This window comes from Myodes glareolus, chromosome 13 (genome assembly GCF_982192425.1).
Source record: "Myodes glareolus chromosome 13, mMyoGla1.1, whole genome shotgun sequence".
In the NCBI taxonomy this organism is placed as follows: Eukaryota; Metazoa; Chordata; class Mammalia; order Rodentia; family Cricetidae; genus Myodes; species Myodes glareolus.
In genome coordinates this window covers 24,363,548-24,388,305 of record NC_142038.1, presented here as the reverse complement: position 1 = coordinate 24,388,305, position 24,758 = coordinate 24,363,548, and the positions used below count along the sequence as shown (strand labels likewise).

At 39.2% G+C, this 24,758-nt stretch overlaps 1 protein-coding gene and 1 pseudogene across 2 annotated transcripts in view; one reads left to right on the top strand and one right to left on the bottom strand.

Annotated features, from left to right (window-relative positions):
• Wdr7 (WD repeat domain 7) overlaps positions 1-24,758 on the top strand; it is a 283,531-nt gene that overhangs the window by 201,935 nt on the left and 56,838 nt on the right. For both annotated transcript variants that reach the window (XM_048419639.3, XM_048419640.3), the window contains 4 exons: positions 7,801-7,987; positions 21,759-21,876; positions 23,373-23,522; positions 24,073-24,155. In XM_048419639.3, the coding sequence (XP_048275596.2) occupies positions 7,801-7,987; positions 21,759-21,876; positions 23,373-23,522; positions 24,073-24,155 (538 nt within the window). The remainder of the gene's footprint in view (positions 1-7,800; positions 7,988-21,758; positions 21,877-23,372; positions 23,523-24,072; positions 24,156-24,758) is intronic.
• On the bottom strand, positions 15,187-15,284 carry LOC146891705 (U6 spliceosomal RNA; annotated as a pseudogene).

The following is a 24,758-nucleotide window of genomic DNA, read 5'->3' as shown; positions in this document are numbered from 1 at the left end:
ACTCCCAGTTTCCTGAGAAACCACCACACTGATTTCCACAGTGGCTGCACAAGTTTGCATTCCCACCAACTATGGATGAGAGTTCCCCTCTCTCCACATCCTCTCCAGCATAGGCTATCGTTGGTGTTTTTGAGTTTGGCTATTCTGACAGGTGTAAGATGATATTTCAAAGTTGTTTTGATTTGCATTTCCCTGATTGCTAAGGAGGTTAAGCATGACCTTAAGTGCCTTTTGGCCATTCGAAGTTCATCTGTTGTGAATTCTCTGTTCAGTTCAATACCCCATTTTTTAATTGGGTTAATTGGAGTTTTAGTGTCTAGTTTCTTGAGTTCTTTGTATATTTTGGAGATCAGACCTTTGTCTAATGAGGGGTTTGTGAAGATCTTCTCCCAGTCCGAAGGTAGCCTTTTTGTCTTACTGACAGTGTCCTTTGCTTTACAGAAGCTTCTCAGTTTCAGTAGGTCCCATTTATTCATTGTTTCTCTTATTGTCTGTGCTCCTGGGGTTCTGCTTAGGAAGTGGTCTCCTGTGCCTATATCTTGTAGACTACTTCCCACTTTCTCTTCTGTCAGGTTCAAAGTGGTCGGATTAATATTGATGTCTTTAATCCATTTGAACCTGAGTTTGTGCATGGTAATAGATATGGATCTATTTTCATTCTTCTACAGGTTGACATCCAGTTATGCCAGCACCATTTGTTAAAGATGCGTTCCTTCTTCTATTGTATACCTTTAGCTCCCTTGTCAAATATCAGGTGTTCATAAGTTTGTGGGTTAATACCCGGGTCTTCTATTCGATTCCATAGGTCGACTTCTCTGTTGTTATGCCAATACCAAGCTGTTTTCAATACTGTTGCTCTGTAATAGAGTTTGAAGTCAGGGATGGTAATGCCTCCAGAAGTTCCTTTATTGTATAAGATTGTTTTGGCTATCCTGGGTTTTTTGTTTTTCCATATAAACTTGATCATTGTTCTCTCAAGGCCTGTGAAGAAGTTTGATGGGATTTTGATGGGAATTGCATTGAATCTATAGATTGCCTTTGGTAGAATTGCCATTTTTATTATGTTGATTCTCCCAATCCAAGAGCAGGGGAGGTCTTTCCATTTTCTGGTATCCTCCTCAATTTCTTTCTTCAAGGACTTAAAGTTCTTGTCAAATAGGTCTTTCACTTCCTTGGTTAGAGTTACCCCAAGATATTTTATGCTATTTGTGGCTATCATGAAAGGTGATGTTTCTCTGATTTCCCTCTCTGCTTCTTTATCCTTTGTGTATAGGAGGGCAACCGATTTTTTGGAGTTGATCTTGTATCCTGCCACATTACTAAAGGTGTTTATCAGCTGTAGGAGTTCTTTGGTAGAGTTTTTGGGGTCGCTTATGTACATTATCATATCGTCTGCAAATAACGAAAGTTTAACTTCATCCTTTCCAATTCGAATCCCCTTGATCCCCTTATGTTGTCTTATTGCTATTGCTAGAACTTCGAGCACTATATTGAAGAGGTATGGAGAGAGTGGACAGCCTTGTCGTGTTCCTGATTTTAGTGGAATGGCTTTGAGTTTCTCTCCGTTCAATTTGATGTTAGCTGTCGGCTTACTATATATTGCTTTTATTATATTTAGGTATGATCCTCGTATACCCAATCTCTCCAACACCTTTATCATAAAGGGGTGTTGAATTTTGTCAAATGCTTTTTCAGCATCCAATGAAATGATCATATGGTTTTTTTCTTTCAATTTATTTATATGATGGATTACATTGATAGATTTGCGTATGTTGAACCAGCCCTGCATCTCTGGGATGAAGCCCACTTGTCATAATGGATAATTTTTCTAATGTATTCTTGGATTCGGTTTGCCAGTATTTTATTGAGTATTTTTGCGTCAATGTTCATGAGTGATATTGGTCTGTAATTCTCTTTCTTGGTTATGTCTTTGTGTGGTTTTGGTATCAGGGTAACTGTAGCTTCATAAAAAGAGTTTGGCAATGATTTTTCTGTTTGTATATTGTGAAATACATTAAGGAGTATAGGTATTAGCTCTTCCTGGAAGTTCTGGTAGAATTCTGCATTGAAACCATCTGGTCCTGGGCTTTTTTTGGTAGGGAGATTTTTGATAACAGCTTTTAATTCTTCACGACTGACAGGTCTATTTAGATTGTTCACCTGGTCTTGGTTCAACTTTGGTATGTGGTACTTATCTAAAAAAATGTCCATTTCTTTAACATTTTCCAACTTTGTGGCATATAAACTTTCGTAGTAAGATCTAATGATTCTCTGAATTTCCTCTGTGTCTGTGGTTATGTCCCCCTTTTCATTTCTGATCTTATTAATTTGCACGTTCTCTCTCTGCCGTTTGATTAGTTTGGCTAGGGGTTTGTCAATCTTGTTGATTTTCTCCAAGAACCAGCTTTTTGATTCATTGATTCTTTGGATTGTTTTCTGTGTTTCTATTTTGTTGATTTCAGCCCTCAGTTTGATTATTTCCAGTCTTCTATACCTCCTGGGTGAATCAGCTTCTTTTTTTTCTAGAGCTTTCAAGTGTGCTGTTAAGTCTCCAATGTGTGCTTTCTCTGTTTTCTTTAATTGGGCACTTAGTGCTATGAACTTTCCTCTTAGCACTGCTTTCATAGTGTCCCATAGGTTTGAGTATGTTGTGTCTTTATTTTCATTAAATTCAAGAAAGACTTTAATTTCTTTCTTTATTTCTTCCTTGACTCAGGGGTGAATCAGTAGTTGACTGTTCAACTTCCATGAGTTTGTTGGTTTCCTGGGGGTAGCACTGTTGTTGAATTCTAACTTTAATCCATGGTGGTCTGACAAGACACAGGTGGTTACTAATATTTTTTTGTATCTGTGGAAGTTTGCTTTGTTACCCAGTATGTGGTCAATTTTCAAGAAGGTTCCATGAACTGCAGAGAAGAAGGTATATTCTTTCCTATTTGGGTGGAATGTTCTATAGATGTCTGTTAAATCCATTTGATTCAATACCTCCAATAATTCTCTTATTTCTCTGTTTGGTTTCTGTCTGATTGACCTGTCCGTTGGTGAGAGAGGAGTGTTGAAGTCTCCTACTATTAGTGTCTGTGGTTTGATGACTGCCTTGAGTTCTAGAAGTGTTTCTTTTATATAAGTGGGAGGCTTTATATTAGGGGCATAGATATTCAGGGTTGAGACTTCCTCCTGATGAATTGTTCCTGTTATGAGTATAAAATGTCCGTCTCCATCTCTTCTGAGTGATTTTAGTTTGATGTCAATTTTGTTGGAAATTAGAATGGCCACACCTGCTTGTTTCTTAGGTCCGTTTGCTTGAAAAACCTTTTCCCAACCCTTTACTCTGAGTAGATGTCTGTCTTTGTGGTTGAGTGTGTTTCTTGTAAACAGCAGAATGTTGGATCCTGTTTTCGTATCCAATCTCTTAGTCTGTGCCTTTTTATAGGTGAATTGAGTCCATTAATATTAAGTGATATTAATGACCAGTGGTTGTTGACTCCGGTTATTATTATTTTTGTTTGTTTGTTTAATAGAGTTTGTATGTGTCCCTTCTTTGAGTTAAGCTCGTGAAGGGTCGCTAGATGTCTGAGTTATTGTAGGCAATGTTGGCAATGTTGGATTCCTGGGCTGCGATTTTCCTTCTATTACTTTCTGTAAGACTGGGTTTGTGGCTCCGAATTGTTTAAATTTGTTCTTACCCTGGAATATTTTGTTTTCTCCATTGATAGCAAATGATAGCTTGGCTGGGTATAGTAGTCTGGGTTTGCATCCATGGTCTCTTAGTTTCTGCAGTACCTCTATCCAGGACCTTCTGCCTTTCATGGTTTCCATAGAGAAGTCCGGTGTAAGTCTGATAGGTTTACCTTTATAAGTTACTTGATCTTTTTCCTTTGCAACTCTTAATATTCTTTCTTTAATCTGTATGTTTTGTGTTTTGATTATTATATGGCGAGGAGAATTTTTTTTTGATCAAGTCTATTCGGTGTTCTGTATGCTTCTTGAACCTTCATAGGAATATCATTCTTTAGGTTGGGAAAGTTTTCTTCTATAATTTTGTTGAATATATTTTCTGGGTCTTTGATCTGCAGTTCTTCTCCTTCTTCAATCCCTATTATTCTTAGATTTGGTTTTTTTATTGTGTCCCAGATTTCTTGAATGTTTTGTGATGAGAATTTGTTGGATTTGCTGTTTTCTTTGATCAGAGCATTTATTTTCTCTATGGTATCTTCAGACTCTGAGATTCGTTCTTCCATCTCTTGTAACCTATTGGTTATGCTTGATTCTGTAGTTTCTGTTCATTTACCTAGATTTTCCATATCCAGCTGGCCCTCGTTTTGTGTTTTCTTCATTGCCTCCATTTCAATTTTCAGTTCTTGAACTGTTTCCATTACCTGTTTGATTGTTTTTTCTTGGTTTCCCAGTGTATCATTCACGGATTTACTCATTTCTTCAATCTTTTTGTTGTATTTCTCATCCAGTTCTTTAAGGGAGTTATTCATATCCTGTTTACGGGACTCTATTGCTTTCATAATGGCACTTTTTTCCACTTCTTCTGGGTTAAGGTGTTCAAGTCCTTCTATTGTAGGGTCGTTGGGATCTGGTGTTTTTATGTTGTTTTTCAGATTGTTTGATGAGGTCTTGCCTTGGTGTCTGCCCATCTCTTCCTTCATATGCTCTCTATTGGAACTTCTGGTACCGGGTCAGGTTCCCTTGGTGGGCAGGGACTTCACTGACCGAATGCCCACCTTTTCTCAGGCAGGCTATTGAAGCACAGGCACTCCCTCTTTCCAGTATGCGCCCACAGCCCAGGCCCAGCTCACAAGGCAGCTGAGGTGGGGAAATTTTATGGCCCCAGGGGGAAGGGAGAAATATAGGAATTTGTACCTGGATGGAAGCTGGGATGGCAGGTGGGAGAGCTTAGCAGGGTGGAGCCAGCACTGCAGGGTGACCTGGGAGTCTATGGGGTCGGGGAAAGTCCGAGCTCCTCCTTGCAGGGCCCCTGCCGTGGGCCAGAAGCAAACTCACCCCTCCGTTGGCCCTCTGGATGGACGCCGGGATAGCAGGCAGGAGAGCTTAGCAGGGTGGAGCTAGCACTGCAGGGTGACCTGGGAGTCTATGGGGTTGGGGAAAGTCCGAGCTCCTCCTCGCTGGGCCCCTGCCGCAGGCCCGAAGCAAACTCAGCCCTCCGATGGCCCTCTGGATGGAAGCCAATGGCCCTCTGGATGGAAGCCAGGATGGCAGGCGGGAGAGCTTAGCAGGGTGGAGCTCACGTATATATATTTTAATAAGTTTTTTTTCTTTAGCAAAGTATTGACTTTGTTGTGGTACTTTCTTATGTCCTGTGTTGCTGTTGGTCCTCCTGCTGCATTCCTTTCCTCTGTCCTGCTAATTCCCCTCTGCTGGTCCTCTTCCCTTCCCCATAGCACCTCTGCTGTTTGTTTGTTTTGTGGAGGTGTGGGGTGTAGGTGGGAGCAGAGCCTTGCCAAGCTGCTGCCGCTGCTGGCCTCAGTGTCAAAGGACAGTTTCCCTATGCCCAGGGTCCAAACTCGGCTTATCAAGCCTTATAGGCAGGAGCTAGCCTCCCAGACACATCCTTTTCTACTTTGATGCTTCCTTTTCTAGTTTTATGAGTGCCACCTACACCCCTAGAAACATGTATAAAAATTAGAATCTAAGAGAAATTTGTGGTATTTTTTTCTGATTTTGAGTGAATTCACTTAACATTCTTTCCATTTCCATCAATTTTCCTGCAAATGTCATGATCTTATTTTTCTTTATGACAGAATAGAATTCCTTCCATATATGCACATTTTGTCTATTGATTTGTTCAACAGATTCTTAAAAGGTTCTGTGACTGAGAAGTTCAGAACCACCAGTATACAGAATGCAGCCATAGACTCAGTCTTACAGAACTTTTCATTTTCACCTCCATTTCAAGCCATTCTACTCAGTAGTTGACTATTTAAGATTTATAATTAATTTTTGTATCAGGTACACACCATGTTCTTTTAAGAAAATGGGTGCATCGGGTCAGTGAGATGACTCAGCAGGAAAGGCACTTGCTTCCAAGCCTGCTCACTTGAATTTGATTCCCAGCATCCTCATAATAGGAGAGAACCATCTCCCAGAAGTTGTCTCTGATGTGATACACACACACACAATAAGTAATAAGGGAAGGAAGGAAGGAAAGTGGGCTCTAACTGATCATGTTCTTCATGACCCCTGCATGTTGTGTTTTGAGCACTTACGAGGGTAGTTCACTGGGAATCCACTCTGTAGCATAAGCACAATCCACACGTGTACCTTTCAGCAGAAAAAGCTGTAGCATGAGGGGGCCTGCTTGTTGGGGTATCTGTCCCGCCCAGTACCCCACAGCCGGCAAGCCCCAAAGAAAATCACACAGAGATCTCCATAAGTTATAAAACTGATTGGCCCATTAACTCAGGCTACTTATTAGCTCTTATAACTTACGTTAGCCCATTATTTTTATCTATGTTAGCCACATGGCTCAGTACCTTTTCCAGTGAGGCAGGTTACATCTTGCTTCTTTGTGGTCTGGGCAGGAATGAAGAATGGACTTCCTCCTTCCTAGCCTTCTCCTGTTCTCATTGCCCCACCTCTACTTCCTGCCTGTTGACCCACCTATACTTCCTGCCTGGCCAATCAGCGTTTTATTAAAATATATGATTGTCAGAATACAGATAATTCTCCCATACCAGAAAGCCATCATTGCCCGTGCTCCATAGACAGGAATACTGAGGCTCAGTGAGTCTCTAAAAATTAGGAAAGCATGCTTCTTCTCTCTCTCAGTGCACCTGATGCCCGCACTTCCCTGTCTCAGCAGGTTGCCTGTGCTACAATTCCAGAACTGCTTTGTAACATCTAAACAAAAGAAGTTCTTCAAAATTAGTTTTTTTAGCCTCAGGTGATGACATATGCCTTTAATTCCATCACCTGGGAGGCAGAGAGGCAGATGTCAGTGCCTTTGAAAGCCAGCATGGTCTACATGGTGAGTTCTTAGACAGTCAGGGCCTCACAGAGAGAATCTGTCAAAAAACAAACAAAAAAACCCTAGATGAATGAATGAATGAGTAAATTATTTAAATCTCCATGATTTCTAGTGGTTACTCTTTTGAATGTCAAGATGCCTTTTGAAGTGAATGGTCCTTTGCAGTTAATGGCCACTGAGCTTTGGTGAACAACCTGTCACTAGACTCAGCTTTCAGTATATAAGGAAACATGCAAATCCAAAGTTAGATTGCTTGATCAGACTTAGAAATTCTGTTATGCTACTATTATTTATATAATAAACATGTGTGAAGAATGTTATTATAAGTGTATCAGAATGTGGAAAGAAATGTCTCAAACCTCAAATCTCACATGATGCCTTCTGTAGCCCCTCCACTGATTTTGCCTTTAAAAACAAGTCCGTCTAAAGATGGGCATGTTTGCCCATTACCTGTGTTAGATACAATAGAGAGGTTACATTATTTGAACCATCAATAATTTGTGATTCTGAGCTGACTGGAGCATCAGGAGCTAGGCCACTCATGTTTAAATGTAGAAGTATATATTTATGTATAATTGTTATATATAATTTATATCTATATATAATTGTTATATAATTAAGCACTTAATATACTATAAAATGTTGTATGTAGCCTAAGTTTTCCTCTTGAAAATATAGGGCTAAACAAAGTCTAAGCTTAAAATCTCTAATGGGTTTATTGTTCAACCCCTTTTTTGGGAAAAAATGAAGTATACTTATGTTTTCAAAGTATACTGAATTTTCTGATTTTTTTTTTTTTTTAGGTAAGGCACTGACATTTCTTCTGCTACAGCCACCAAGTCCCAAGCTTCCTCCTCACAGCACCATCCGGAGAACTGCCATTGACCTGATTGGGCGAGGGTTCACTGTGTGGGAGCCTTACATGGATGTGTCTGCTGTGCTGATGGGGCTTCTGGAGCTGTGTGCGGATGCTGAGAAACAACTTGCCAAGTACGTGCTTAGACATTATCTTGTGTATCTGTTGATAGACATATTCTGTTTTCCACCTTTTGGTCTTGTGAACAGAACTACTGTGAACATTCATGTATAAGTGGTTATGTGAGAACGCATTTTCATTTTCAAAGTGAAATTGCTAGAACTTATAATTCCATCTTTAAATTTTTCAGCACTAAATTTTCATCATCAGCAGCAATGTGCAAACAAACTTTCCATTTTTCCATCTACTTTTTAAAGTATCTCATTCTAGTGAATAGAAAGTGGTAGAAGTTCCTCAACTGTCCCATGATACATCTCTGTGAAAATGAATAACATGCCAGTGTCGTTATTGTTGATCTTTTTAAAAACTAAAGTGATCTACTCCTTGCTTCCTGGCTGCTTTCCCTTATGCATGGTTCTCTCCAGTTATAGTACGTTAGGGGCCTACTGTCTTTATGTTAGATGTGCTAACTGCACTAAGTGAAAACCTATCCCCCTTGTTAACTGGTAGGAGGGTATTCACTGCAAACCTAGATTGTTGTTGGATTTTGTTTTTTATTACTCTTTTGGTCTTTGTTTTTTTTGGGTGGAGGGGTGGTCCCACTACCCAGCTTGCAAATAAATCACATACAGAGAGAGCTAGTATTACTTATAAATGCTCAGCCTTGGCTTGTTTCTAGCTAGCTTTTCTTAAATTATCCCATTTACCTTTTTCTTTTGGCCTTTCTCCTTTTTTAACTTATGTATGTCTTACTTTCACTCTGTGACTGGTGGTGTGGCAGGGTAGCTGGCCCCTGACATCTTCCTCTCTTGGTTTGTTCTCCTGCTATTTATACTCTCTGCCTGCTGGTCCTGCCTGTCCTTTCTCCTGCCTCGCTATTGGCTATTCACCTCTTCATTAGACCATCAGGTGTTTTAGACAGGCAAAGAATCACAGCTTCAGAGTTAAACAAATGCAGCGTAAACAAAAGCAACACATCTTTACATCATTAAACAAATGTTCCAGAACATAAACAAATATAACGCACCTTAAAGTAATATTCTACAATATTAGTCAGATGTTTTCCTCTTTTACTTCTTGTTACACCTCCGTATTTTCTAATGTCACTTCTAGGTCTGCATAGCTACGTAAATGGAATTAAAGTGTCTGTTTCAAAAGGTGGATGATAACTAAAATGAACTTATGATTGAAAAGAACTTTGGAGTGGTTAGAACATTTAAGTGTTTTAATTTTTTCTCATTAGTATGATAAAACTTTTTGTCAAAAACCAACTTAGGACAGCAAGGGGTTTTATTTTCCTTACACTTTCCAAATCACAGTCCATCCCTAAGAGAAATCAGGGAAGGACTTTGAAGCCCAAATCATGGAGGACTGCTGATTGCTCATGCCCTGGCCTGGCTTTGGCTCACACTCAGCTAAATTTCACATATATGTACCCATAACAGCCCACCTAAGGCTAGTATTCCCCACAGTGAACTGGGTCCTTCTATATCACTTAGCAATCAAGATGATGGCCCACAGACATGCCACAGCCCGGTCTACCAGAGGGAACCAGTGCATTAAGAGACTGATGAGTTACTGTGGCAGATGCTGTGTAAGTGGAGATGCTGTTGGGATGGTCCCAGTGTTCAGCAGATTATAGGCTGGCAAACGAGCTGCTTTGTAGATTAGTGGCCAGAATAGTTTCTGATAAAGGAAGGCAGCAGATATTTCCCAGGTAATTTTGGAGTTAGGAGGGGTGTTGGCCCCTACATTTGCACCAATAGTACAAGGCAGCTGGTCTTTGTGAAAATCTTAAGAACATATTTTCTCTCTTTTGCCTCCTTCTTACTCGATGTTGTGTACCTACCGGAGAACACAGCATGGGCTGCAGGCACTTGAGAAACATGCAATGTGTGTAATTATTCAATAAAATAGTTTGTTTTCAAATCTGGCCAAACCCAAATTCACAAGTTTATATTCTGTTTTGTTTCCTGGAATGAATGGTAGGTTTCATTTTAGTTTTAGTTTTTATAATTTTGTTTTTAAAATAAGTTTACATCAAGCGTATATTAGCAAAATAAACGTGTACAAAGTAAACATGTACATCTTCAGAGTGTCAAGAGACATAAATCCTGTAGTTTTCAGTAGGTGATTTCAATCTTGCTTTTACATCCTTTCTGTCACAAAGATTAGTATGACTTTCTCTGCATAGCTCTGAACAAATGTATCAGCATTTAGCCTTGAGGAGTCCAATGTACTTTTCATCATGATAAATTGCATAATAAGCAACTAAATGTTTGCTTATTAATCTCTAACAAGATTTAGATTGAAAATGGCCTTTTCCATCCATGACACACTTAGTAGATGCTACGGAGTACTGAGATGAGGGAAGTAGAACAGCAGTGTACTCAGGGGCTCAAAGGTGACTCTTAGCCACCCCACTCCTCCTGCCTTGCTGTGCCTGATTTGCTATGTACACGATAACAGGGCTCAACTGCCTTGATTCTGTCCATGATGCTAAGCTCACTGTGTGAAAAAGCTAATAAAATGCCAAGTGCTTAAATGTTTAGTTCACATTTATGGAAAGAGCAACCATAGCAAATATTGCCCTCTTTATTCCCATTCTTGTATCACCCAAGAGTTCTCTTTCAAGTACTGGCATTCCTTGTAAGAACTGGAACTTGAAGTTTTTTTCACAGATCTGTAAGGTACCTTGAGGTCAATAGAGCATTTTCCCAGAATTCATAACACCTTCCTGTAGAATTCTGACTTACCACTATGTCTAGTTCTGTCTAGACATCAGCACTTTTTTCTAGTTTTTTTCCCCAGTTATTGTGTTTGATGGTGTACTTACTAATATGCAGGCATTTATTTATTAACTAATATAGGAAAAGACTAGTGTTAGGTATTTCTAGTTTCAGGTGAAATCAAAGATACTGTCTCACAATAGCCAGGGCATTGAGGTGAGGTTGGTAAAGGGGCGGACAGGCCTTCTGGGATGATTAACAGGGTAAGCAGGAGTGCCTGTGTTGTCACATCAGAGTAGGCTGTGGAGAAGAACGGGGACACACAACAGAACCAGGCCAGGCTCTGGCATGTCTGTAAACAAATTCCCAGTGAAAGTAAATGTCCTCTGAACTAACAGCAGGATGCAGACTGGGATTCACCCATCAGGAAACACAACTGCTTCCTTCCAGCAGTCTTTGGGAAGCAGAATGGTTAGGCCAAAGGTTGGTTGTAGCTGGAGGTTCCTGACTTGTAGTTAGCACCTACTGTGTGCACTGATGTGAGATAGATCTGTGGGTTCCAAGTGCAGTCTTAAATTGATGCAGGGGATTGGGATCCACATCTTGGAGCTCTTAGTGTAATTAATAAATAATTTAAGAATAGACTCAAATGGAAGCTCAAGGACAATTTTATTAGAGTTTAAAAGGAAAAAAACCCATGGCAGGAGAGCTGTAAATCTCAGCAGCTTCCTGGGAGGGGAATAGGAGGAGTGTGTGTGTGTGTGTTTTGAGGGGGGGCGGTGTCATGCTGTTTAAGCTGTCCTGTCATGAAGGTCAGACACATGACAGACAAGCATCCACATGACTGGGAGGAAGCTTTGGGGAAAAGTAAGAAAGCCTAAAATGTTGCAGAGTCCCAAAGTGTTAAAAGACATAGAAGAAAGAAAGGGAACATATACTAATCTGAATATTTCAGAAAAGTGGGAGATGTACAAAGCTGCATGACTGCAGACCAGTAAACTACAGTGCTAGGGGTGGATATTCTGAGAAGGAAAAGTACATTTTTCCTTTAAAAGACACATTCTGCCTACCTCCTTACCATGACTTACTATAAACTATCTTCCTAGGGGTGATCCTTTAGCTAAGTGATTGACCTGGGCAAACTGGAGTGTTAGATCACAGGCCAGGGATTCTATTCTCTTACAAGAATGAGGTTTCCATAATGAACCTAATTCATACTCTAACACACCCACCTCTGAAGAGGTGACCCTAAAATCATTTAGGATCTAAATTAGACATCAGAGCCCTCCAAATTTCTGGAGTCTCTAACTACAATGAGGCAGCCAGGGGCTCAAGGGAATTTTGGGGTTTTGTCTAGATAAAACTGGGTACGTTTCTTGGAAATCTTTTACCCTATACTGCTTACCTAATTTCTATTTCCGTCTGAGCCTTTATTGCTTACTCTACCAATATACAATGCTACTTGGGAGTTTATGTGCTGTGCTTATTGCAAACACATTCATTTAGATATATAGAAGCCCAAGGCAGTAAACATGATTTTTCCCATTTTGCAAGTGCACACACACAGATATAGTGTATGAAACTGTGAGAGATGCTATATCTTGTTTTTTAGATGATAAAAATTATTGGGTTTATGTTGACAGAGGTTTTTGTCCTGTCTGGTCTTGCAAATCCCAAAGAAACACACAGAGGGTTATATTAATCATAAACTGGTTGGCCTGTTAGCTCAGGCTTCTTATTACCTCTTATATCTACATTAACCCATAATTCTTGTCTATGTTAGCCACGTGGCTGGGTACCTTTTATCAGCAAGGCATTCTCATCTTGCTGCCTCTGTGTCTGGGTGATGACTGCAGACTGAACCTTTCCTCTTCCCAGAATTCTCCTATTCTGGTCACCCCGCCTATGCTTCCTGCCTGGCTACTGGCCAGTGAATATTTTATTAAACCAATACAAGTGACAAATTTTTTACAGAGTAGAAGACCATTGTCCCATAGCATTTTCCCTCCCCCCCTTTTTCAAAACTAGAGCTCTGAATCTAGTCTCCTTTGTTTAGCTTTCTTTCTGACCATTATCCATAACTACTCATAACCAATACACTAAACAAAGAAAAAAATTCATAATCCATTTTTTCCAGGCTACTTCCTGCTGATTGTGGGCACTGATAATCTTATGGGGACCTAAAGAAAATTTAGGATTATGGTCAAGTCCTAACTGGATTATTCTGTGAGTCTTGATCATCTCAGCCAACAGTCTTGAGACTGTTCTGGATGTAGAACTCAGAGGAAATTCCACCTGAGGTCCTCTGAAATGTTGGATCATCTGGACCATCCTCTCCTGTCAGAAGTTTTTCAGGAGGTCTTCCTTGATCAAGCCTAATTTTTCTTAACCCAGCATGAACCCACAGCCCTCATTTCCTGTGGAAACAAAAGCAAAACTTCTTTTCCAAAGTAATGTATCTTTTGACTTAAATTTTGAAGTCAAGACATTTTCAAAATATATATGTTGGATTAATTCAGCAGCTTTTATAATCAAATGTCTTTTAGCAACTGTTGCCCCTTGCTCAGCCATCAAACAATTCAAAGATACCACAATAACATGCAGTATCCAGATTCTCTGTGTATTTTCCATGTTTAAGTGCCTTTATTTTAAACTCAATTTTTTTATTTTTATTTTTAATTTTTAGTTTTTCGAGACAGTGTTTCTCTGTGTATCTTTGGATGTCCTGGAACTCACTCTGTAGACCAGGCTGCCCTTGAACTCACAGAGATCCACCTGTCTCTGCTTTCCAAGTGCTGGGATTAAAGGTGTGTGCCACCACACCCAACTGCTCTCTCTCTCTCTCTCTCTCTCTCTCTCTCTCTCTCTCTCTCTCTCTTTCACTGTTTCTCTCTCTCTCTCTGTCTCTCTCTCTTTAAGGACTTTATTCTTTTTCTCCCTTCCCCCAGCCTGCATATATTTTTAAACACACCATAAATCATTTAGAGGTTTGTTTCGTTTTTTTCGTCTGAGTTTATCTTTACTGTATATCTCTTTTTCTGACCACATGAGTCTTTAGTTTGCTAAACAGTATGGCTATGATTAAAGCTGTGACTTTGACATCTGGATCCAGCACATTCCGTAGCTTTCTGAGAGTCTGACTTCATGGTGGAGGTACTGGCAAGAGCCATGTTTATTGTCAAAACTCTATGGAGTTATAAGGTTCATGCCACCACCAAGAAGCATGCTGTTAGCTGTTCATAAACACCATTTAAGTGCTTTGTGATGGGACCTCTTAAAAGGGCTGCAAGGTTTTTGCAGCTAAAGCTGAGTCAGGAAGCCTCTCTTAAAGGAGTTGTGCCTCTGCTTGCCTCTTGCAAACAAAATCCACTTGAGAAAATGCTGCTATCAAGAAGCCATGCTTAATTCTGTTCTTTTGTGTCTAGAATTACTTTCCGAGCCCTCTCAGGTTTTATGTGGATGCAGTTTGGCATTATTTGTTGGCAAAGGTTTCTGTTCCACCTGGTCTTGCAATTGTTCCTTGCTGGTAAACCACAAGCCTCGTGGTAAATATAAAATAATAGAAATGGGTTAACTTAAGATATAAGAGCTAACTATCAATATACTTAAGTGATTGGCCAAGCAGTGATTTAATTAACACAATTTCTGTGCAATTATTTCAGGTCCAAGTAGCCAGGAATGAATGAACAGCCTTTGCCAACACATGGCCTGGCACCCCAGGGCTTGTCCTATCCTGGAAAGGTCAGCAGCAAGAGGGGGTGCCCATTTTCCTGTCCTGGCAGGCCCTGGGAAGGCTAGCTGTGGAAAAGGGTATGCAGCTTCCATGGGCTTGCAGTCATGCAAGTTCAGTCCAGCCAGAAAAGAGGTTGCAGCTCTCCTGATCTGTCTCCCCAGGCTTTGTCTGGCCCTGCAAAGTTGAGCTGTGTAATAGGGAGGCACAGTCTCCCTGACCTGGCTCACCAGGACCTTTGCAGCCCTATAAGGCTAATCACAGGAGAGGGAACACAGCATCCCCAGCCTGGCTCTCCAGGGCCTGTCCTGTCCTCTGGAGACAAGTTGGGCACAGCTTCAGCAGCTTGGTTCCCCAGGGTCTGTTGAGCCATGCAAGAACCACCTACACAAGCACGTGGTGCTATGCAGATTAATAGAAATGGGTTAATTTAAGATATAAGAGCTAGTAGCAATACACTTAAGCTATTGGCTAAACAGTATTATACATAACACAGTTTCTGTGTGGTTATTGCTGGGGAAATGAATGATTAGTCTCTGACTACAGGTTTAATCTTAGATCTAGCTGACTCCAAAAGCTAAAACTATAAAACTATTCAAAATCTTTACACCTGTAATATTCAAAGCAACTTAAATAAAGATTAAAAAATGGTCAAGGCAAAATTTTAAATGTACTTTTGAATTTAATTGAATTTTCATTAAGGAGTTTGTACCTTACAGAAATTAAATTTTTATTTAAATATCACTAATTTTTTTTTAATGTAGAACACTTCACAAATTTAATTGCCAACCTCACACAGGGGCATGCTAACCCTCTCCGATGGTTCCAGTTTTAGTATATGTTGGTTATTACTTATTTGTAATGATAGGCAGTGATTTTAATAAAACTGTGTTTTAGAGATGACAGTCTCCATCAACGTAATCTGGCCCAGTGCACTCAGCATGTGAAGGATTGGGCCCTCTCAGGACTCTCAACTCCCGTTTCTTAACCTACAAACCTTAAGGCGTATGCTATTTGTTTGGTAAGCGATCCACAGGTAGCATCTTTTATGAGGATTTAAGGAGCAAGATGGTATATTTTTCAATGTGGGTTGTATAATAACACAATGAAGCTGTGCATTCCTGAAATAATTGAATCTCATAATTACCCAGTTAATTATGATAAAAATAGAAACATAGTTTTTGTTTGTTTTAAGAAGTCCTTTTTAAAGTAAGATCTCTGAGTCTGTATATACTGATAAAGTATTAGAAATGTTGGGCAAATTCTGCTCTATAGGCAAGCAGAAAACTCCTGTGCTCTTGAAAGACTAGCTCCTTCCTGGTTTTGTGTAGCCTGGGATTCAGATTCTATTTGCCTAAGTCACGGTGTAGCCTTTATTGTGGAAGAACAGTGGAGCGCAGCCCAGCTGTTGAGGGGCCACGCTTGTCATTTGCTACCACAGCTGAGGACATGTGGGGACTTCAGAAAGCCTATTGCTTTTCAGGTATTGTCACAGCTTACCAAACACCCACAGGGAGACAGAGCTGCTGGAAGCGTAGAGTCTGTGAGATACAGAAAAGCACCATACACTGGAAGGGTTCCTTTTCAACCATATAGGGTTAGAGAGAAGTGCTGAGTATTTTAACTCAAACTCAACCATTTGTATTAAGTTTGAGGAATTGAGAGAAATATACTACAAATACAAACATTCTTTAGAATTGTACATCGGACAATTTTTCCTATTCTGAAAAACTAACTTACAAGAGTTTATAATCTGATGAAGCCCTTTACATAAACCAGGTAAGCATGGTTTTTTTATCATAAATATATGCAACCTGCAGGAAATATTTCTAAAAGATGCATATTTAAAGAGTAGGGAAATTTTTCTATCTATCTTTGAGCTTTGGAAATGAATACTGCCTAGAGTTATACAGTGAAGCTCTCAGCACTGATGAGATGACTCACTGAGTGATGGAACTCACTAACCAACAATATGAACCTGATGACCTAAGTTTCCTCCCAGAACCCATGTGAAAAGAGATTGAGAGGGCCAATTCCACAGAGTTGTCCTGTGACCTCCACAAGCATATCATAGCATACATGCATACATATACAATAATAATACTAAATAAAAATTTTAAAATATTTTTAAAAGTAAAGCTCTAACTTGACACAGAGATGTTGTATATTCTTTGCTAAATTGGAAACCGATATTAACAAACTAATGTTTCCAAGAAAGCATAGGCTGGAAATCCTGGGTGTCGTGTCATTAAGAATGTATTTAAAATAGTGTTAGCTTTCTTTGTTTTTGATATGGACTATTTTCAAAGCCTTGTTGCTGATGTCTAAGATTTGCTGACTTGTTTGCAGAAAGCTTAATGTTTTCCTGGAATGTATACTTAGAATATTCCTTAATTTGACAAAGGTTGATATCTCACAATCTTAGATGTTAACATTTTACTAAAATGTTCTTCCTGGAAATTTTAAAATGATTTTCCTAAAATGGAACACGCCAAAGAATTGGATTGATGAACAGTCGTGAGAAGAAGGATCTCTGCCTAAGGGGACTATGTTTATATCCACGTTATTAATCTATAATAGCATTCATCTCTAGTGATTGTGATTGGATAGGTGTGTGTGTGTGTGTGTGTGTGTGTGTGTGTGTGTGTGTGTGCGCGCGCGCACGCATGTAGGTACATGTGTTTAGGAAAGTACTTCATAAAATAGTCTGTGATATCCAATTTCTGTAGAATAAAAACTAAACCCAAAGGCCTATCCTGTAGATCTATAAAACAAATGATCTACACAACAGCCCACAGAATCAAGAGCACAGAGTAAGACTGGGTTTACACACAGGTTCCAGAAACAAACAGCCCTTCCCTTCCAACTTCTCGTTCAGATATAATCTCACATTAAAATGCATAGCACACAAATACTAAAACACAGAAACATGGCTAAGTAGGTGTCTGAGGAGTAAAATGAAGAGTCCTGTGGACACAGGCCCAGGAATGGTATAGCTGGGTCATTTTGTAGATCTGTTTTTAGCTTTCTGAGAATCTGCTACACTGACTTCCAGTGTGGCTGTTCCACTTTACAGTTGGACCAATGAGAATGGGGGTCCTCTGTCTTCATATCTTTACCAGAATTTACTGTCATTTTATTTTTTGATATTAGTCTTCTGACTGGACTAAAATGAACTCTCAAAGTAGTTCGAATTTTTATTTTCCTAGTTGCTGAGGATGTTGACCATTTATAAAGATATTTCTTAGTCATTTTCATTCCTTCATATTAAAATTCAAAGCTCATTTTTAAATTGATATTTTTCTTGATTATCTGTTTTTTGGTTTGATTTTTTTTTGAGTTATTTGTATAGTCTGGAGGATAATTCTTGCTTTGGGGGGAGATATTCAATCACAGTGTGAACTCTAAGTTTCCCAGTGTGAAAAGATGCTATGCGAACTGCCAAGGGAGAAAAGCAAACCCTAGGCCTTTCCTAGCTGGGACACTTAGGAACCACAGTAGTGGGCAGCCTAGCCAGATATTGCCAATAGTGCTGTCGTGGCCTTTATCTTGGCAGTAACCACCAATTGTCTAATTGGACTCAAGGCTGACTCAACAGGAGAGAATACATGTCTGGTGCTGTAAACCCAGTCCACTATCTGTCCTTGGAGTGATCACAGCCCCAAGAGGAGAACCCACTTTTGCCATTTTCCTAAGCCAATGTAATTTCTTTTTCTTTGTTGGATCATTGTGAGGTATCAGGATAAGTATACTCCCAAGTAGTAGGTTTGACTACACCCTATAGTCCTGCTTTCAAAGTTCAAGATTCTGTTGGAGGAACTCATACAGATGTGCACATGAATTCCTCCTCAAATGTTCACTATCCACCAAACCCAATGGGTCATGTGAAAATGGATATTTGATTCGCTTTCATCTGCATTGACTTGTGGCTTTTCTGCATATTGTGCCCTTCACCAAACCTTAACATTTTTCTTTCCATAAGTTTGGTGATTCTCCAAAGTTACATGGTCTTTTACTGACGTGAGAAAAGGGTAGTCTGTGGTTAGGCCTTTAATTGGAACTGAGTGACTTATTTGTGTTCCCCCTTCCTTTCACTGTGTGAGATATTTTTTATTACAAGAAGCATCTGTTGTCCATATATGGTTCTGCCTCCTTTTCTTTTTTCCTCTCCCCTCCCCACTAATAATTTCTCCCCCATACAAGGAACTGAGATGGGGTAGAATTGAGAATTTTGTGCTCTGTTAGAAGCCAGCCAGCCTGCCCCAGCAGTCCTGCTTGAAGCTCGGGTTACAGGTGTTTACTAGTACCCTATGATTGTGGAGCAAGCACTCTTAACTGCTGAGTGATCTTTCCAGCCCCAGGATTTCTTATTCAGCTGAATTTGATCTTTTGAAGAACTTTATGGTTCCTAGTTCTGTCACTTATTATTATTAATCTCCTTTCAAATATTATGATCAACCCAATCGGTAAGTGTAAGCTATTCTTCATTTAAACCACTATTGCCGTTTAATAAAACAGCTGAAACCTCAGTCTCTCAACAAATCCTACAAGCTTCTCTCAGGGAAGCAGTGTAGCCTTTCATCTAAAGCAATAAATTTGGTCATGTTATCAGTTCATTAATGTAGTTCACCTCAGTGTCGCCATGCCCTGCTACTCTCTACTTTCTATAAAGGTCAGTTACCTATTGGAAGACATTCTAAAACTCCCAGTGAATTCACGAAACCATGGTAATCCAAAACCTTTCATATGTAGTATTTTTCCTTCACATAGAGATCTGTAATACAGCTGAATTTATAATTTATGCACTGAAAGATATTAAAAACAATAAAATTGAATATTCATAATGATATAGTGTAATAAAAGTTTTATGAATATAGGTCCTTCCATCAAATATCAAACCATACTATGTTTTCTGGTTGTTTTTCTTTGGGTGGTACCTATATGAAGAGACAAGGAAGATGAACTTTATGTATAAGCATTGTGATATAGTATTAGGTATCTCCAGAGGGTCACCTGCACACAAGCATAGGAAAAGTGACCACACAGACAGCATATACTGCATGTGTACTTAGGACAAAGGTATGATCCATATACCAGACAATATGCAGCCTAAGACTTTATCACATTACCCTAAATTTCATACATCTTAGAACGTATTGATTAGTGCTGGAATTTTCCATTTAATCCTTTTAGGAAACCTGGAAAAGAAACGTGGAAGGACTGTGGTGTGCCACTGCCTTAGCTCCGCACTTAGCTCTTCTTGGCCTGACTTTTCATTTGTGAAATGTCCTTACCGCCTTGCAGGAGTGTTGGGTTGATAAGAAGACGTGAAGCAGAGCACAAGCCGAGCTCTAACCTCAGCCCCTGAGTTCCAGCTCTGGTTCTCTGTGTAACTTTCCTGATGTGGGGTGGACTCCCCAGGAAACTGGTGTTGCTTTTTCCCAGTGACTGGTTTTACAAAATTTGTGATTTTACAAAAGTCGGTTTGTTCAGAATTATTCATTTAACTTGCATTTTGGTTTGTGTCACCCCCCCTTCAATATTGTCGGCTCCTATTCTTTTGATTTGTTGGAAATGAAAGGAAACAGTACATATCTAAAATATTTAACTAGCTTTTGAGCTTTTAAGAAAGTTAACCTAAAATGTGGATTTATGAAATAGTAAACAATCCACTCTCAAGTCTCATCCTCAGGTAGAAAACATTTTCTTGCTCAATTTGAAGTGGTAGCGTTTAGCTCAGGAGAGAGACTGAGTAGCAGGCTTACTGCCTCCTTCCAGCCCCTGGCACCCAGGAGCAAATGTCATGCAACCCTCACTTTCCACTTTTATTTGGTTCAGGATGTGTGCTTGTTCTTAATGCTCAGTTTATTTTCTTATTTTTTTGTAAATATCAAAGAAAGATTGCATGTACTCTTCTCATCTGAGTCCCTACTTTGTAGCTACCCTCAATATGGATAAAGACATGGGAGAGTCATATATATTACCGTCCTTTTAAGCAGTGGTTCTCAGCCTTTCTAATGCTGTGGCCCTTTAACACAGTTCCTCATGTTGTAGTGATTCCCAACCATAAAATTATTTTTGTTACTAACTTCATAACTGAACATTGCTACTGTTATGAATTGTGACGTAAATATCTGAGGCTCAACCCCCGAAGGGGTCACAGCCCACAGGCTCTCAAGCACAATAGTCACTAAATAGCAAAGCAAAATTTTCTGCCATGAGGTTAAGATTAGCCATGTAACTCATTGTGATTTTCAGCTAAAAATTAAGACAACTGTTCTTAACTTAATTGTAGAGGGACTGATAAACTTTTTAAGAATGTTTGTTAAACAATCCAGCTTATACTTACAGATTACCTTGTTTGGAATACATTTTAATGGATCTTCACATGTTCATTTAAGTTAAAATTATTTAGCTAGAAAAATTATAACTGAATGCAATAAAATACTTCCTCTGTATAATTAATATATGGCTCCTTAGCTAGAGTTTAGTCAAAAGTCTTAGTATTTTTCACACTGATATATGTGTGTGTGTATATATATATATACACATACACATGCACCAAGTGAGTTTCGTGGTAGATAAGACTGCTTTCATATGTTAGAGTGGGAATGCATTATTAGCACCGCCCTATCAGGACCTGTGTTCTCATGGTCTAAGATTGTTTCATTATGCATGTCACTTTAAAGGGACCGTCTGCTGTCTCTTCTTTCTGTTAGGAAATTTGATACCAGCTTGTTTACTTTCTGTTTAAATGCTAAAGGAGTGCCAGTGATATAGGTACTCAGCAGTGACTGACTCTGACAGTTCTGAGTGTGGAGTGGGCCAGCGCTGCTCAGAGGTTTCAGACTAAAAACAATAGCTAACTGAAAGTAGTTTTATCATTCTCAGGTCTTTTTATAGCTGCAAACAGGAATGGGTTTTGCTTCCTTTCACAAAAGTGCCTCAATTATAGTTTTTTAACCTGGCCTTATGAACAAATTATCTTTCACATAACTTTAAAGCATCCAGCAGAGTCTGCATCCCTACTTTAGCTTTGTGATGTGTATTCAGTAGTAGTTCTTGATAATTTGTTAACAAGGCATTTTTAACCTTTCGGACAGATGCACATACTGTTTTCAATCTTCATGGTTAATAATTCGATTTTGTATTTGATGCTGGAACACCCTGACTCTTAATCACCACTCATTGTTCCAAGTCTATTATCTTCTAACTGTTTGAGTGCTCCCATTGACCTTGAACTGACATTATAAGCTGTGTCTAATCTTTTGAGTCTATATTTCTAATGCTTCTTTTCTTTTTCCTTTTTTTCTGATCCCTGTTTAGCATCACAATGGGGCTGCCTCTGAGTCCCGCAGCTGACTCTGCCCGCTCTGCACGGCATGCCCTTTCTCTCATTGCCACTGCCAGACCACCCGCCTTCATCACCACCATAGCTAAGGAGGTGAGCAGCCGCCTTCCGTGCCGCATTTGCCCTTTCAGTGGAATGCCTCTGTACTGTAACTCCGGGGTCAGACCCACAGTTATAAAACAAAGCAAGTTAATAGCAGCGTGCTGAAAAGATTGTATCACGTCTGCATGGGCACTGAATTCCACAGCTGTGCGTTCAGGACTTGGACTTTCATGTTTTTTTCTGTTCTCAGAATGTGCAGACTTGTAATATTTGACAGTACCTTTCAGTATTAAATGTAATAGGTCTATCCAAATTAAAAGGTATTAAAGGTATTTACATTTCTCAAGTGTAAGCAAATACTTGTAATCAAAACTACACTTATTTAACGATGGCTCTCCACCTGTACACAAAAATATAAGCCTTCAAACTGCTGATTGCTTTTCCTGTTCTGTTTCACAAGAAAGACCAGAGAGTTCATTGATTCCCACATTCCTGGTGTTCTAACTAATTGCCCACATCCACTGACAAACTAGTAAAGAACAATGAGCCGAATCTATGTTCTTTCCTATACATCTTAGTAGTGAGAGAGAAGGAGAAGTTCCTAAACGTTTTTTAAAGGTTTGTTCTTTTTTGGCCTTAGTACTGTGCAGCTCAGTGTCTATAAGGTGTGGGCTCTGTCTGAATTGCTTCTCCTATAGCTATGATGAACTTTTAAAATAGTAAATACATACCTCTGATAACTGAAGCCTACTCGGCCCACGCCTGCTCCAGAGCCTTTCTTATAGGCACACTGTGACAGTAGCCAGAAGAGAAGGAAGATGGTCTTGGCAGTTGTCTGTATGGTCAGTTATGAAGCAGTGGAGCTGTGAATTCATATTTGAAGTAAAGTTTTGAGCTACAGGGGTAGTGATAATAAGCTTTCACCATGTTTGTTACACACAGCCTTCCATGTTTTACACTTGTAGCAAATCTGTGTGTTGTTTGAATGAATAGGTTTATTTTTCTTGGAAATTTGTAGCCAGTTTTTCCTATGCATGGAATGTGCACTGATGGTAATATTTATTATCTTGAGGAAGTTTTACATTAGTCTAACAGGTTTTATATTACTTATATTTCTGAACTTTATTTTGTATTATTTACATAAGACTATTTTTGAATGAATTTAGGATATTCCTACTAAGCATTCCATTGGGGAAAAAAAGCATTTGAATGGAGGCAGGAGAAACATTTCAAAGGCTTCTTTAGCTACATAGAGTTTAAGCCCAGCCGGACCACATGAGACCCTGTCTCAAAATTAATAATAATAATGATGATGGTGTACCAGGAAGTTGTGGATTTTATTGGACCATACTTTCTTAGTTTTCACTATACATACTGCTTATTTGTGATCAAAAAAACAATTCCTGACCTACCCTGAGTGATTTGTTTTTACAGTTCTAATTGATTTTTTAAATTTTTTTCTATAATAAGTGGAAAATAAACCAGTGCCTAAAAATATAAATCTGTGTGGAGCAGCAATTTCATCTACAGTGTCAATTCTTTTGTAGGTACACAGACACACGGCCCTTGCAGCAAATACCCAGTCCCAGCAGAGTATACACACAACAACCTTGGCAAGAGCTAAAGGGGAAATCTTGAGAGTCATTGAAATTCTCATTGAAAAAATGCCTACAGATGTTGTGGATCTTCTTGTGGAGGTGAGAATAGCCAGCTTCCAGCACACCTGAGCCTGCATTAAATTCTTAAAGACAAATATTTAATAAATTTAAATTTAATAAATAAGAGGTTAAAAATAAGGGAGGAAGAAGGGAAGACCAGAGGGAGGAAGGGAGAGGAAATGTGTCACATAACTGAAATTAGTTACTTCTGTGCCATTGCAATCGGCCTTAAATCCATTTCCTCAAAACTAACATTAATTGCTGTAGCCATTGACCATTCACATGGAATTGATTTGTATTAAAATATTTGAAAGACTTTGTTGTCACCAACATCCATTGTAACTAAAGCCACTTCCACAATGTACTTGAGTAATAACCCTACTGTGCTCATGAGCACAGTCAGTTTCTACAGGAAAGACCAAAGTTAACAATAGCATTCATAGGCTTAAAATAGCTTTTATTCTATTTAAGGTAACTACTAATCAAACTGTATGGATTTGCATTGAGAAAATGAGGCACAATGGAGTCATTTAAATTTTAAAAAATGAGGCATTTGAAGTTAACTGTCGCTCTGTCTTTCCTCTCAAAGGTCATGGATATCATCATGTACTGCCTTGAAGGATCTTTAGTTAAAAAGAAGGGCCTTCAGGAATGTTTTCCAGCTATCTGCAGGTAATGAAGCCTTAAACAACATGCAAAGTCATTGACTTTCAATAACAAATAATTAAACATTTTAGTGAGGTAAATGAGAAAACCAGGTCTTAATCATCATTTGCTTACTTTCTAGAATAATTCTGCAGTTTGTGATAAGAACACAGAAATAATAGAACTAGTTATTTAATGAGTTCATAAAGACATTTTACAAATGACTTAAAAGTACATTGCATGTGTCTGTCCTCACAGTCTACTCAAATTGTTTTTTATGTTATAAAATACTTAGAATACTGCTGACTTAGGAAACAACATACTTTCCAGCAACAGAAATCAGTAGACCACCTTTTCACTAGTAAATGTTTTTATTTATCTATTTATTTTGCATCCTGCCCTCAGCCTCCCCCCATCCTTCCCTCCCAGGCCCTACCCTCTGTCCCCACCTCGCTGCCCCACTCCAACCCTCCAATTCCCTCCTCTTCCTTTCTTTCCAGGAAGGGCAGGTCCCCCATGAATATCAGTAAAAGGTGGCATATGAAGTTGCAGTATATTTTGAGAATGTTAAGAGTCTTTGCACTGCGTCCTCTTAATGTGAATATATTTCCCCTGTGAAGAAGCAGGAAA